The 14,814-nt window shown below is 40.7% G+C and overlaps 1 protein-coding gene across 1 annotated transcript; it reads right to left on the reverse strand.

Annotated features, from left to right (window-relative positions):
- Positions 1–4,333: 4,333 nt before the first annotated feature.
- LOC116568158 (olfactory receptor 7A17-like) lies at positions 4,334–5,266 on the reverse strand. Its single transcript, XM_032303690.1, has one exon. The coding sequence runs from the start codon at positions 5,264–5,266 to the stop codon at positions 4,334–4,336; it is 933 nt and encodes a 310-aa protein (XP_032159581.1).
- Between the last annotated feature and the right edge of the window lie 9,548 nt (positions 5,267–14,814).

Genomic DNA, 14,814 nt, shown 5'->3' on the forward strand with positions numbered 1-14,814 from the left:
TGAGATTTTCCCACTGGCCTGGGCTTGGAGTGCCTCGTCTTTCCAGGTCCGGGTCCAAGAGCATGGGCTGGTGTCTGTGTGCACCTCTCTCAGGGGAGGCCCAAGGCGCGACTCAGACTCTGATGGCATGGCAGGGCACTCGTGTGGGGACTGCAAAAAGACTGTGTTTCTGTTGGCTGGCGAGGATCCCAGCCCCTCACGGGAGCCGCGCCCCATGTGCTCTCAGGCGCACTGGTGGCTCAGGGACCAAGACCTGGTTTCTCCTCCACACTCCCTCTGGCTCTATGCCAGGCGTGGCTGTCCTGGGTCTGGGGAATTAAGCCCCTGTCCCTAACACCACAATTCCCACAATTTCCCCCCCGGTGATCCCTAGTTCTTTTGGAGTGCTTTCTACCAGACTCCTGAGTTAATGCTGGTCCCCAGAAGCAGGACACTCTCATATTGGGATATTACTTTCCATTGGGTCGCCTCTGGTGGCTCCCTCCCCCTTTTGTTTATCTTCCGATATCAGTCCGACTTTCCCACTCCACTTCACCTGTCCACTGGCATCTTCTGCTCTGGTAGAGATCCAGACGTGTATAATTCTGATCTCAGGCTGATTTCGGGGGTGATCGGAGTTCTTTGGAAGGTAATCAGCTCACTTTAGGGTACAGGTTGAAAGGGCACCTCATCCTACTTCCCCGCCTTCTTGTCTCCTGGAGTTGGTTTGACTTCTTGCCAATTCTCCAGTTCTTTAAGGTGTAGAGACAACTGGTGTATTCTGGATTTTTCAATATTTTTGAGGGAGGCTTGGATGGCTATGTATTTCCCCCTTAGGACCGCCTTTCCTGCATCCCATAGGTTTTGGACCGAATTGTCTTCATTCTTATTGGTTTCCATGAATTGTTTCAGTTCTTCTTTGATCTCCTGGTTGATCGAAACATTCTTAAGCAAGGTGGTCTTTAGCTTCCAGGTGTTTGAGTTCCTTCTGAGCTTTTCCTTGTGATTGAGCTCCAATTTCAAAGCATTGTGATCAGAGAATACGCAGGGAATAATGTCAGTCTTTTGGTATTGGTTGAGTCCTGAATTGTGACCCAGTATGTGGTCTATTCTTGAGAAGGTTCTATGTACACTTGAGAAGAATGAGTACTCTGTTGCTTTAGGGTGGAATGTTCTGTATATATGTATGAGGTCCATCTGGTCCAATGTGTCATTCAATGCTCTTGTTTCTTTATTGATTTTCTACTTCGATGATCTGTCTACTTCTGAGAGAGGCATGTTAAGATCTCCTACTATTAATGTATTCATATCAATATGACTCTTTATCTTGATTAACAGTTTTCTTATGTAATTGGCTGATCCCATATTGGGGGCATAGATATTTACAATATTTAGATCATCTTGGTGGATAGTCCCTTTAAGAATGATGTAGTGTCCTTCTGTATCTCTGACTACACTCTTCAGTTTAAAATCTAATTTGTCTGAAATAAAAATCGCTAACCCAGCCTTCTTTTGAGGCCCATTGGCATGAAAGATGCATCTCCATCCCTTCATTTTCAGTCTGGGTGTATCTTTAGGTTCAAAATGGGTCTCTTGTAGACAACATATGGATGGGTCTTGTCGTTTTATCTAGGATGCCCTTCAGCAGAAGAATGGATAAGGAAGATGTGGTCCATATACACTATGGAGTATTATGCCTCCATCAGAAAGGACGAATACTCAACTTTTGTAGCAACAGGGACAGGACAGGAAGAGATTATGCTGAGTGAAAAAGTCAAGCAGAGAGAGTCAATTATCATATGGTTTCACTTATTTGTGGAGCATAACAAATAGCATGGAGGACATGGGGAGTTAGAGAGAAGGGGGTTGGGGTAAATTGGAAGGGAGGTGAATCATGAGAGACAATGGACTCTGAAAAACAATATGAAGGGTTTGAAGTGGTGGGGGGGTGGGAGGTTGGGGTACCAGGTGGTGGGTATTATAGAGGGCATGGATTGCATGGAGCACTGGGTGTGGTGAAAAAATAATGATACTGTTATGCTGAAAATAAATAAATGAAAAAAAAAGAGGGAAGGTATTACAGGTTTAGTGAGAAATTCTTTTTTTCATTTGAGGAGTAAATGTTGAGTATAGACATATTCTAGACAAAGAGCATAGGGTACTGAGATAGGAAAGTCCATAGATCCTTTGGGTAAATACCTTAGAATGCAATTGCTGGGTCGCAGGGTAGTTCTATTTTTTTTTTAATTTTTTCAATTTACTTATTTTCAGAAAAACAGTATTCATTATTTTTTCACCACACCCAGTGCTCCATGCAATCCGTGCTCTCTATAATACCCACCACCTCTTACCCCAACCTCCCACCCCTCCCCTGCCACTGCCCTGCAATTGCACTCCTGGGTATTTACCCCAAGAATACAAATGTCGTGAAAAGAAGGGCCATCTGTACCCCATGTTTATAGCAGCCATGGCCATGGTCACCAAACTGTGGAAAATGGGCAGAAGATATGAACAGACACTTCTCCGAAGAAGACATATAAATGGCTATCAGACACATGAAAAAATATTCATCATCATTAGCACTCAGGGAGATTCAAATTAAAACCACATTGAGATATCACCTTACAACAGTTAGAATGGCCAAAATTAGCAAGACAGGAAACAACCTGTGTTGGAGGGGATGTGGAGAAAGGGGAACCCTCTTACACTGTTGGTGGGAATGTACGTTGGTACAACCTCTTTGGAAAACAGTGTGGAGATTCCTCAAGAAATTAAAAATAGAGCTTCCCTGTGACCCTGCAATTGCACTCCTGGGTATTTACCCGAAAGATACAGATGTCGTGAAAAGAAGGGCGATCTGTACCCCAATGTTTATAGCAGCAATGGCTGAGGCTGCCAAACTGTGGAAAGAACCAAGATTCCCTTCAATGGACGAATGGATAAGGAAGATGTGGTCCATATACACTATGGAGTAGTATGCTCCCATCAGAAAGGATGAATACCCAACTTTTGTAGCAACATGGACGGGACTGGAAGAGATTATGCTGAGTGAAATCAGTCAGCAGAGAGAGTCAATTATCATATGGTTTCACTTATTTGTGGAGCATAACAAGTATCATGGAGGACAAGGGATGTTAGAGAGGAGAAGGGTGTTGGGGTAAATTGGAAGGGGAGGTGAATCATAAGAGACAATGGACTCTGAAAAACAATCTGAGGGGTTTGAAGTGGCGGGGGTGTGGGACGTTGGGGTACCAGGTGGTGGGTATTATAGAGGGCACGGATTGCATGGAGCACTGTGTGTGGTGCAAAAATAATGAATACTGATATGCTGAAAATAAAAAAAATAAATTTAAAAAAAAGCCCTTGGTAAACTTCAATATTGACACATGGTTGACCCTCCTTTTCTACTTCAGCACCCAAATTCTAATCATATAAAAATCTCCAATAAAGTGTAAACCCACAAACCCCACTCTGGCCATGGACCCTATTAAAGGTTGATCCCTCACAGGGGCTGTGTGTCTCCCTCTCAATACATCTCTCCACCACTGAGACCTCCATGAATGGCCTTTGGGCACCCCCTGTGCCCTCCAGGATCTGTGGAAAATACACCTGATTTTGTTCGAATTCTTTGATGGGTGTTGCTGAGGTGTGTCTTGCAATCACAGTAAGAATCTAAGGGCTGGTTCATCCAGAGCAGAAACTCTGGTCAGGGAAGCATCTGTGGGAATGTCCACAAGCACAAGGGTATGGGGGAGTGCCTGGGCTTTCGTACCCTGAGCATCCCTATCAGCAACAGGAGACTTAAACAGAACAAAGTACAGTCCACACTATCAGGAGGAGGAATGAGGGTACTGATGTAAAAAGCCTGACAGACTCAAGGTGAAAACTGGGGTTTTGTATTCTCTACAACAAAGTTATGTGAAGGGCTTAGTGGCCAAGTGTAGTTACTTCCAAATGAAGAATATGACTCATGACTATTTTTTTGGGAAATCTAGGGAAAATTTAATTGGCATAGTACAAGTCATTAGAATTAAATTATTTTAGATTTCCAACTTGCCCCATGTAAAATACAGAAATTTCTAAGCATTTGTGACCAAGGTTGTGGAAAATATTAGGATTATATGAAAATAGACAAAGGGTAACCTGTCTATATATCAGACAGAGCAGAAGCTTAATAAAATGAGTTACTTAAATGTATGGAGAAGTTGAATTCTTCAAGCAAATGGAAATTCCAGGAAGTAAGTAGAAGGAACAGGTTCTACTTCTACAGACTGATCAAAAAATAGCAGTTACAGCTTTGAGGCTGTGAGTCCTTCAATCATGGGCACTTCTTCAACCAAAGAACCATTGGCCTTTACATTACTGGAACCCCAGTGATTCTTTTCAGAGTCCTCTTTATGTCTCTGTTCCTCAGGCTATAGATGAAGGGGTTCAGCATGGGTGTGACCACTGTGTACATCACTGAGCCCACAGCACTTGCGTCGGAACTCTGGGTAGCTGCAGAGCTAAGGTACACTCCTAGGCTTGTACAATAAAATAAGGAGACAACGGAGAGGTGAGATGTACAGGTGGAAAATGCTTTATACTTGCCCTGAGCTGATGATATTCTACATATGGAGGAAACGATCTTAAAGTATGAATAAAGGATCCCAGCAAGAGGACCACCACCGAGCACCACAGTTGCAAAATTCATCACCATGTCATTAAGAAATGTATCAGAACAGGCATGCCCAACTACCTGGTTGAGTTCACAGAAAAAATGGGGGATTTCCACCTCTGTACAAAAGGACAGCTGCAACAACATTAAGCTCTGTAATGAGGAATTCAGAACACTGATGACCCAGGACACTAGAACCAGCAGTCCACAGAGCTGAGGGTTCATGATGACCGTGTAGTGTAGGGGGTGACAAATGGCCACGAAGCGGTCATAGGCCATCACAGTCAGGAGAAAGTCATCCCAGCCTGCAAAGAGTAAGAAAAAGTACATCTGTGTGATGCAGCCTGCAAAGGTTATGACTTTTTTCCCTGTTTGTATATTCACCAGCATCTTGGGGATGGTGGTGGAGGTGAAACAGATGTCTGCAAAGGACAGGTTGGTCAGGAAGTAGTACATGGGGGTGTGGAGGTGGGAGTCTGAGCTGATGGCCAGGATGATGAGCAGGTTTCCAAACACAGTGATCAGGTACATAGAGAGGAAAAGCCCAAATATGAGGGGCTGCAGTTCTGGGTCCTCTGAAAATCCCAGGAGAAGAAACTCTGAAATTCCTGTATCATTGCCTGCTTCCATGTGGTGGAAGTAACTACAAGGAAAGAAAAAAAGAGAACATACAAATGTTCACGTAAATGAGCCTCATTTATTTATTTATTCCTCTTTTTTAACTTTTATTTTAAATGTCAATTAGTTAACCTACAGTGTAAATTTTGTTTCAAGTGCTCAATAGAGTGACTCAACACTTCCATGCATCATCTAATTCTCATCACGAGTGCCATCCTTAATCCCCATCATCTATTTCACCCACCCACCCCCACCATCTCCTGTCTGGTTAACATCAGTGTGTTCTCGGTAGTTAAGAGTCTGTTTCTTGATTTGCCTTTTTCTCTCTTTTTTCTCCAATGCTTATTTCTTTGGTTTCTTAAATTCCACATATGACTGAAATCATATGGCCCTTGTCTTTCTCTGACTCACTTCTTTCACTTAACATAATACTCTCTAGTTCCATCCATGTCATTGCAAATGTGTACACACACACACACACACACACACACCCCGCATCTTCGTCATTCATCTGTTGACTAACACCTAGGCTATTTTCATAGTTTGGCTATTGTACATTAGATAATGCTGCTAAAATCATTTCAGAGCATGTATCCCTTTGAAATAGTATTTTTGTATTCTTTGCATAAATACCCCAGCAGTGCAATTGTTGGATGATAGAGTTTGGGGTATTTTTTGGTTTTCTTTGTTTGTTTACATTTTTTATGTTTTAATATATATATATATATATTTTAATGTTTTATTTTTTATAAACATATATTTTTATCCCCAGGGTTACAGGTCTGTGAATCACCAGGTTTACACACTTCACAGCACTCACCAAAGCACATACCCTCCCCAATGTCCATAACCTCACCCCCCTTCTTCCAACCTCCCTCCCCCCAGCAACCCTCAGTTTGTTTTGTGACATTAAGAGTCACTTATGGTTTGTCTCCCTCCCAATCCAATCTTGTTTCATTGATTCTTCTCCTACCCACTTAAGCTCCCATGTTGCATCACCACTTCCTCATATCAGGGAGATCATATGATAGTTGTCTTTCTCTGCTTGACTTATTTCGCTAACAGTGCTCCATGTAATCCATGCCATCTATAATACCCACCACCTGGTACCCCGACCTCCCAACCCCCACCCCTTCAAAACTCTCAGATTGTTTTTCAGAGTCCATAGTCTCTCATGATTCACCTCCCCTTCCAATTTACCCCAAATCCCTTCTCTTCTCTAACTCCCCATGTCCTCCATGCTTTTTGTTATGCTCCACAACTAAGTGAAACCATATGATAATTGACTCTCTCTGCTGACTGATTTCACTCAGCATAATCTCCTCCAGTCCCATCCATGTTGCTACAAAAGTTGGGTATTCGTCTTATCTGATGGAGGCATAATACTCCATAGTGAATATGGACCATATCTTCCTTATCCATTCATCCGTTGAAGGGCATCTTGGTTCTTTCCACAGGTTGGTGACCGTGGCCATGGCTGCTATAAACATTGGTGTACAGATAGCCCTTCTTTTCACTACATCTGTATCTTTGGGGTAAATACCCAGGAGTGCAATTGCAGGGTCATAGGGGAGCTCTATTTTTAATTTCTTGAGGAATCTCCACACTGTTCTCCAAAGTGGCTGCACCAACTTGCATTCCCACCAACAGTGTAAGAGGGTTCCCCTTTCTCCACATCCTCTCCAACACACGTTGTTTCCTGTCTTGCTAATTTTGGCCATTCTAACTGGCGTAAGGTGGTATCTCAATGTGGTTTTAATTTGAATCTTCCTGACTGCTTGTGATGATGAACATTTTTCCATGTGTCTGATAGTCATTTGTATGTCTTCATTGGAGAAGTGTCTGTTTATATCTCCTGCCCATTTTTTATATGATTACCTGTTTTGTGTGTGTTGAGTTTGAGAAGTTCTTTGTAGATCCTGAATATCAGCCTTTTTCTGTACTGTCATTTGCAAATATCTTCTCCTATTCTGTGGATTGCTTCTTTGTTTTGTTGACTGTTTCCTTTGCTGTGCAGAAGTTTTTGATTTTGATGAAATCCCAAAAGTTCATTTTCACTTTTGTTTCCTTTTCCTTTGGAGACATAACTTGGAAGAAGTTGCTGTGGCTGATATCGAAGAGGTTACTGCGTATGTTCCTCTAGGATTCTGATGGTTTCCTATCTCATGTTGAGGTCTTTCAAACAGGATGCAACAGCACATTAAGAAGATTATCCACCATGATCAGGTGAGATTCATCTCTGGGTTACAAGGATGGTTCAACATTCGCAAATCCATCAATGTGATAGAACAGATCAATAAGAGAAGAGAGAAGAACCACATGGTCCTCTCAATTGATGCAGAAAAAGCATTTGACGAAATCCAGCATCTGTTCCTGATTAAAATGCTTCAAAGTATAGGGATAGAGGGAACATTCCTGAACTTCATCAAATCTATTTATGAAAAACCCACAGCAAATATCATCCTCAATGGGAAAAAGCTTACAGCCTTCCCGTTGAAATCAGGAACACGACAAGGATGCCAACTCTCACTACTCTCGTTCAACATAGTATTAGAAGTCCTAGCAACAGCAATCGAACAACAAAGAGAAATAAAAGGTATCCAAATTGGCAATGAAGAAGTCAAACTCCCTCTCTGTGCAGATGACATGATGCTTTATATGGAAAACCCAAAAGACTCCACCCCCAAATTACTAGAACTCATACAGCAATTCAGCAAGGTGGCAGGATACAAAGTCAATGTACAGAAATCAGTGGCTTTCTTATACACTAACAATGAAAATACAGAAAGGGAAATTAGAGAATCAATTCCATTTACTATAGCACCAAAAATCATAAAATACCTGGGAATAAACCTAACCAAAGATGTAAAGCAACTGTACTGAAGGAACTACAGAACACTCATGAAAGAAATTGAAGAAGACACAAAAAGATGGAAGACCATTCCATGCTCTTGGATCAGAAGAATAGACATTGTTAAAATGTCTATACTGCACTGTGTGTGGTGCAAGAACAATGAATACTGTTATGCTGAAAATAAATAAATTTTTAAAAAAGAGGAACACTTTAAAAAAAAGAATTTTATGTGATCTAAAATAAAATGTCTATACTGCCTAGAGCAATCTATACTTTTAATGCCGTTTTGATCAAAATTCCACGGCATTTTTCAAAGAGCTGGAGCAAATGATCCTAAAATTTGTATGGAATCAGAAGAGACCCCGAATCGCTACAGAAATGTTGAAAAACAAAAATAAAACTGGCGGCATCATGTTACCTGATTTCAAGCTTTACTACAAAGCTGTGATCACCAAGTCAGCATTGTACTGGCATAAAAACAGACACATAGACCAGTGAAACAGAGTAGAGAGCCCAGATATGGACCCTCAACTCTATGGTCAAATAATCTTTGACAAAGCAGAAAAAAATATACAGTGGAAAAAAGACAGTCTCTTCAATAAATGGTGCTGGGAAAATTGGACAGCTATATGTAGAAGAATGAAACTCGACCATTTTCTTACACCGTACACAATGCTAAACTAGAAATGGATAAAAGGTGTCACAGTTTTAATGAGAAATGCTTTCCTGCATTTGGGGAATATATGTTGAATACTGACCTCTAGACAAAGACCATAGTGGTCTATGATACAAAAGTCCATACATCCTTTGGGCAAATATATAGTAGTTCACTTGCTGGGTTTTAGGGTAGCTCTATTTTTAACATTTTAAGGAACTTCCATACTGTTTTCCAGAATGTCTGGACCAGTTTACATTCCCACCGAAAATGCAAGAGGATTCCTCTTTCTCCTCTCCTTTAAAATACCTGTTTTTTTTTTTTCCCTGTGTTTTAATTTTAGCTATTCTGACTGGTGTGAAGTTATATATTATTATAGTTTTGATGTATATTCCCCTGATGATGAGTTATGTTGAGCATCTTTTCATGTATCTGTTAGTCGTCTGTTATGTTGTTGTGGGAAAAATGTCTATTCCTGCCTTCGCCCATTTCTTAACTTGTTTTTTTTAGGGGTGTGTTGAGCTTAATAAGTTCTTAATAGATTTTGACTACTAATTCTTTATGAAATATGTCACTTGCAAGTATCTTCTCCCATACTATAGATTGCACTACTAGATATTTACCCAAAGCATAGAAAAATACTAATTTGAAGGGGTATGTGCATCCTAATGCTTATAGCAACATTATCAACAATAGCCTAACTAAGGAGAAAGCCCAAATATCCACCAACTGATGAATGGATAAAAAAGAGTTTATATATATATATATATATATATATATATATATATATATATATACACACACACACACACACACACACACATATACTCACACACACACACATTGGAATATTGCTCAGCCAGGGAAAGACAATCACCATATGATTTCACTCATGTGTGGAATATAAGAAACTTAACAAACTAACAGAGTGGGAGAAAAAAAAAACTGTGGTAAAATAGGAAACATTCTTATATATACAGAACAAACTGAGGGGTTTTGGAGGGAGTTGGGTGGGGGATGGGTGAAATAGATGATGGGCATTAAGGAAGGCATTTGTGGTAATGAGCACTCAGTGTTTATGGTGGGGTTAAATCATTAAATTCTACACCTAAAGCTACTATTGCACTGTATGTTAACTAAATGGAATTTAAATAAAAACATGGATGGAAAAAAAGTCCATATAGTCCAATAATGGAGAAAGAATATACATAATAAAATAAAAAATAATATGTAATATCAGACAGTGACAGGTTCTGTGAAGGAAAAAATAGGTAGGTACAAAACAGAGTGGGTGGAGAGAATGTTACGTTTTTGTTGTTGTTTTTTTTTTTCTGGGGGTTACACATTCTTTTTTTTTAATTTATTTTTTATATTCCGCATAACAGTGTTCATTATTTTTGCACCACACCCAGTGCTCCATGCAATCTGTGCCCTCTATAATACCCACCACCTGGTACCCCGACCTCCCACCCCCCACCCCTTCAAAACCCTCAGATTGTTTTTCAGAGTCCATAGTCTCTCATGGTTCACCTCCCCTTCCAATTTCCCCCAACTCCCTTCTCCTCGTTTTTTTTTTTTTTTAAAAGATTTTATTTATTTATTTGACAGACAGAGATCACAAGTAAGCAGAGAGGCAGGCAGAGAGAGAGGAAGGGAAGCAGGCTCCCTGCTGAGCAGAGAGCCCGATGTGGGGCTCGATCCCAGGACCCTGAGATCATGACCTGAGCCGGAGGCAGCAGCCTAACCCACTGGGCCACCCAGGCGACCCCTTCTCCTCGTTTTAATAAAAATTCAGGAAAACATGCCAAGATAGTGACATTTTAACAGACACTTCCAAAAAGATTAAGCAGGAGGCAGGAGGATGTCAGGGGTAGGTGGGTGACCAGCAGGGATAACAGAGCAAAGACACTGCAGAAGGCACTTACCTCAGCTATGCAAATCTCAAAATGTAGTCAGTGTAGTGAGGGAATGAGCAAGAGAGAGACAGATGAGAGGTGGTGGCAGAGAATGTTGAGGAAGGAGGTGGCTTTCCTGCCTCTGATGGGACTTCAAGACACAGGGAGTCCTTCTTTCAGATGGTGTTCTTTGTATTTTATTAATTTTGTTCCATAGTATTCTTTGAATAGACATAGATCCCTTCATTATTTTCATCTGTTCATTAACATTCTGGCATTTAAGGGTCACATGTTGGAGTATATGAACTCAGAACCATTGCCCTGAGGACTGTTCATGCCCCCATAATAATCATTCACACACACACACACACAAACCTGGGGCACTCTGGCCTCCTGACACTGTGTTACTATCATGCCTTTCTCACCCCCAGCCACAATAATGGTGAAAGAAATGGTATAAGGAAAGCTGTCAAAATCAGATTATCTTCACCCTGAAGAGTGTGTAAATGGTACTTAAATTCTAGTTAGTAAGCCTCCCCAAGACAAGGAAACATGTGGCTCCATTTTGATATGATCATACTGTGTCCTATATTTAAATAAACATAAAAAATAACAAATAGCATGGAGGACATGGGGAGTTAGAGAGGAGAAGGGAGTTGGGGGAAATTGGAAGGGGAGGTGAATCATGAGAGACTATGGACTCTGAAAAACAATCTGAGGGGTTTGAAGTGATGGGGGCGGGTGGGAGGCTGGGGTACCAGGTGGTGGGTATTATAGAGGGCACGGATTGCATGGAGCACTGGGTGTGGTGAAAGAATAATGAATACTGTTATGCTGAAAATAAATAAATTTAATTTTTAAAAAAGAGATTATGCTGAGTGAAATAAGTAAAGCAGAGAGAGTCAATTATCATATGGTTTCACTTATTTGTGGAGCATAGCAAATAGCATGGAGGACAAGGGGAGATGGAGAGGAGAAGGGAGTTGAGGGAAATTGGAAGGGGAGGTGAGAGACTATGGACTCTGAAAAACAATCCGAGGGTTTTGAAGGGGCGGGGAATGGGATGTTGGGGGAACCAGGTGGTGGGTATTAGAGAGGGCACGGATTGCATGAAGCACTGGGTGTGGTGCAAAAACAAAGAATACTGTTATGCTGAAAAGAAATAAATTTTTTAAATAAAAGAGGTTCAAAAATACAGGAAAGAAATTGACACAAGGGTCAAAAGAGACCTAATAAGCTCAGGGGGTCCCTGAGAGACTGTGATGAGCAGAAAGCATCCCTGGTTCTGGCAGCATTCCAGCCCCAGTCAGCATGCCCTGATGCCCAGAATAATTAACAAAGCAGGAAAGTAACAATATATCTAAATAAGAAAAGACTGGTATTTTTATGATATCAAGACATTTTACTGATTGACTATCCCTCTAGAAAAACAGGCAAAGGGAATAAACTTTCAATTTACAAAAGAAAATACACAGTGTAGCACACAATGTAGGACAATAGAAGGGAATTTTTAAAGATGAAATAATAAAAGACTTCCTAATGATTTTAAGTGCAAAAGGTTTGGAATCAGAAAACCAGGTTTTGAACATCAGTTCTTCCACATATAAGATGCTTGAACTTTGGAGAGACAACCAATCCATTCCAAATGTGAATGTCCTCACTCAAATAGTGGGGATAGCAGTATCCATCCACCTTGCTGTCTAGGGTGGCAGACAGCATTAGTCACTACATGCAAGAAGCTTACAGTACAGTTCCTCCCTGTGAGTAAATGAGTTATTTTCACCAATGAACAGATTTGGTTGAGTTTTCTCTTCTTTTCATAAATGTCACCATCATTTACACACCTCTTGATAATGAAGCATTACGAAGTAAAGCTAGTGAGCATACCCCTTTTTGCATATGAAACACAAATTTTTTATGTGAATACTCACCTTGACAGAAGATGCTGAGAAATTCATGTCTCAGGAACTGCTGTTGCAAGGGAATAGTTACCTGCATGAGTCTGGGGCTTTCTATAAATGCAGAACATGCTAAAAAACACCACGTCTTAAAACGTTCTCTGCATATGCCTCAGATCTCAACACTCTGTTTTCCTGCTCCCCTGCTGAAAACCCCTTTGATATGTTCTAATTTCACTGGAACCACATTAGGTCCCCCAGTCCCTTCCCCTGTCTCATCCAGTGAGTCTTCCATTCCCACCACATATTGTCATCAATGATGCCTGTGTTGCTGGATGCAATGGACACTTCTCTTTTGAGCACACTACCTAAATTAATTATAAATGAATGTACCAAGTCTCAGGTGACCTCAGAAAATGTTCTCTGGTTTCATTCTCTCTGGTCCTCTCCTAAATAATTGCTGAGCTCTGAGACTCACCTGAGTGGGATTTATGAAATGAAAGTCTCTGTGTGGAAGTCCCAATTCTTCCCTGGATGGTTGATTATGAAGACCAAAGCTCTGTTCCCAGACAGAATGGCAGGAAGCAGTGAAGCATGGGTCCCCCAGCCAGACTTAGGAACACAAAAGCAAAAACCATGTCCTGTCCAGTCCAAGGCTTCACTTGCTGAGGTTCCGCAGCAGATGAGACACTTGGAGCTCTCTATGTCTGCTCATTAGGCACTGTTTCCATTGTGACTCCCACCTCAGAGCACTGTGTTCCCCCTGTGGCACTGGTCTGGAGAGAAAGGAAACTTTTCCTGCTGATTCTTCTCCTGGGAGACCAGATTAGAAGTCAGGTGAATCCAGTTCTGTATTCCTCTTTCTCATGACCTTACCTGCCTTCCAGAGTTCTAACCTCCTGGCACTTTCCCTTAACTTTGAGATGATATTGAACTTATTTAGTTGAGGGTGTGCTTTATCTTTTATAGCTTTGGGATGCTAATAAATGAAGGATGTGACCCTCTTCGTGTGTGGTTTGGAGAGAAAAGTCTAAGTACTCACCATAGAGACCAAAACAAATTTTGTGTTTGATTCTCCAAAGTGTGGGCTCCTGAGTTGACATCAAACATACCTCTGAAAAGGACTTTTAGTAGGCAGAATAAAATCACCAAATATTTCCACATCTTAATCTACAGAATCTGTGGATATGTCTTGTGTTATGGCAAGGGAGAATTGAGGTTGCAAATGGTATTAACATTACTAGTCAGCTGACCCTAGCATAGTTATTCTGATTATCCAGGTGAACCTGATAGATCAAAAGGGTCCTCCAACTGTGGAAGAGGAAGGTAGAAGATTTGGAGTCACATAGAAATTTTGAGATGTTATGTTGCTGACTTTGAAGATAAAGGGAGGGCACATGAGTCAGGGTTTAAAGGTGGCTCTACAGTTGGAACAGGTGAGAAAACCTCTTCTCCCCAGACCTCCAGAATGAACTCTTCTCTACAGACAGAGTGACTTTAGCCCAGGGAGACCTATTTCAGACTTGTGACTTCCAGATCTATCAGAAAATAAACAAATTTGTTTTCAATCAGCAGCCTGGTCATTTGTTACAACAAACTAATCCAGACATTAATCCAATAACACTTTGTTCAAGGGAAATAATTCAGCTTTGGCTTTATTTATTTATATTCTCTTGGATAAGGTTATACCGTGTTGATGTCCTACTTCGAGTAGAAAAAGGAATCTGAGGTCACTTTCAAGTTCTTCAACCCCAGCAGCTGGTACAGAAAATTTCCCATGCCATGAGCCATGCTGACTTGCAGCTATTAACATAGAAAAAGTGAATCCTTAAGGCTATTTCTTCTCTTTTAAATCTTTGTGTCTAATTTTTTACATACTTTAACTTTCACACTAATCTAAATATTCATTATTTTCATTCTTATCCTCTCCCAATTTCCTTCAAGTTTATCTGTGACAGAAAAGATCAACAATAATGGGTCTATGTGTGTGCATATGAGCACCCATATGTATAAAAATGCACATTACATATACCTCCCCATTGAAGAATTTTGTAGAGATCTACAAAATATGAACACACCACCATTGTTTATTAGTCACAATATCTCTCTGAAATTAGTTTTATTATCTCCATATTATCTTCAGAAATAAAACTGAGGCTCAGGGGCATTAAATTTTAATAAGTTATGGAACAAAGTTAAAGCTTAGTGTGCACTTTCTGGAGTTATATAGACACAGAATTGTTTGGTATGTCCTCTCT

This window comes from Mustela erminea, chromosome 1, assembly GCF_009829155.1.
Source record: "Mustela erminea isolate mMusErm1 chromosome 1, mMusErm1.Pri, whole genome shotgun sequence".
NCBI lineage: Eukaryota > Metazoa > Chordata > Mammalia > Carnivora > Mustelidae > Mustela > Mustela erminea.

Excerpts from the sequence above, each read along its gene's own strand:
- LOC116568158 (XM_032303690.1), bottom strand. The coding sequence starts at position 5,266 with ATGGAAGCAGGCAATGATACAGGAATTTCAGAGTTTCTTCTCCTGGGA.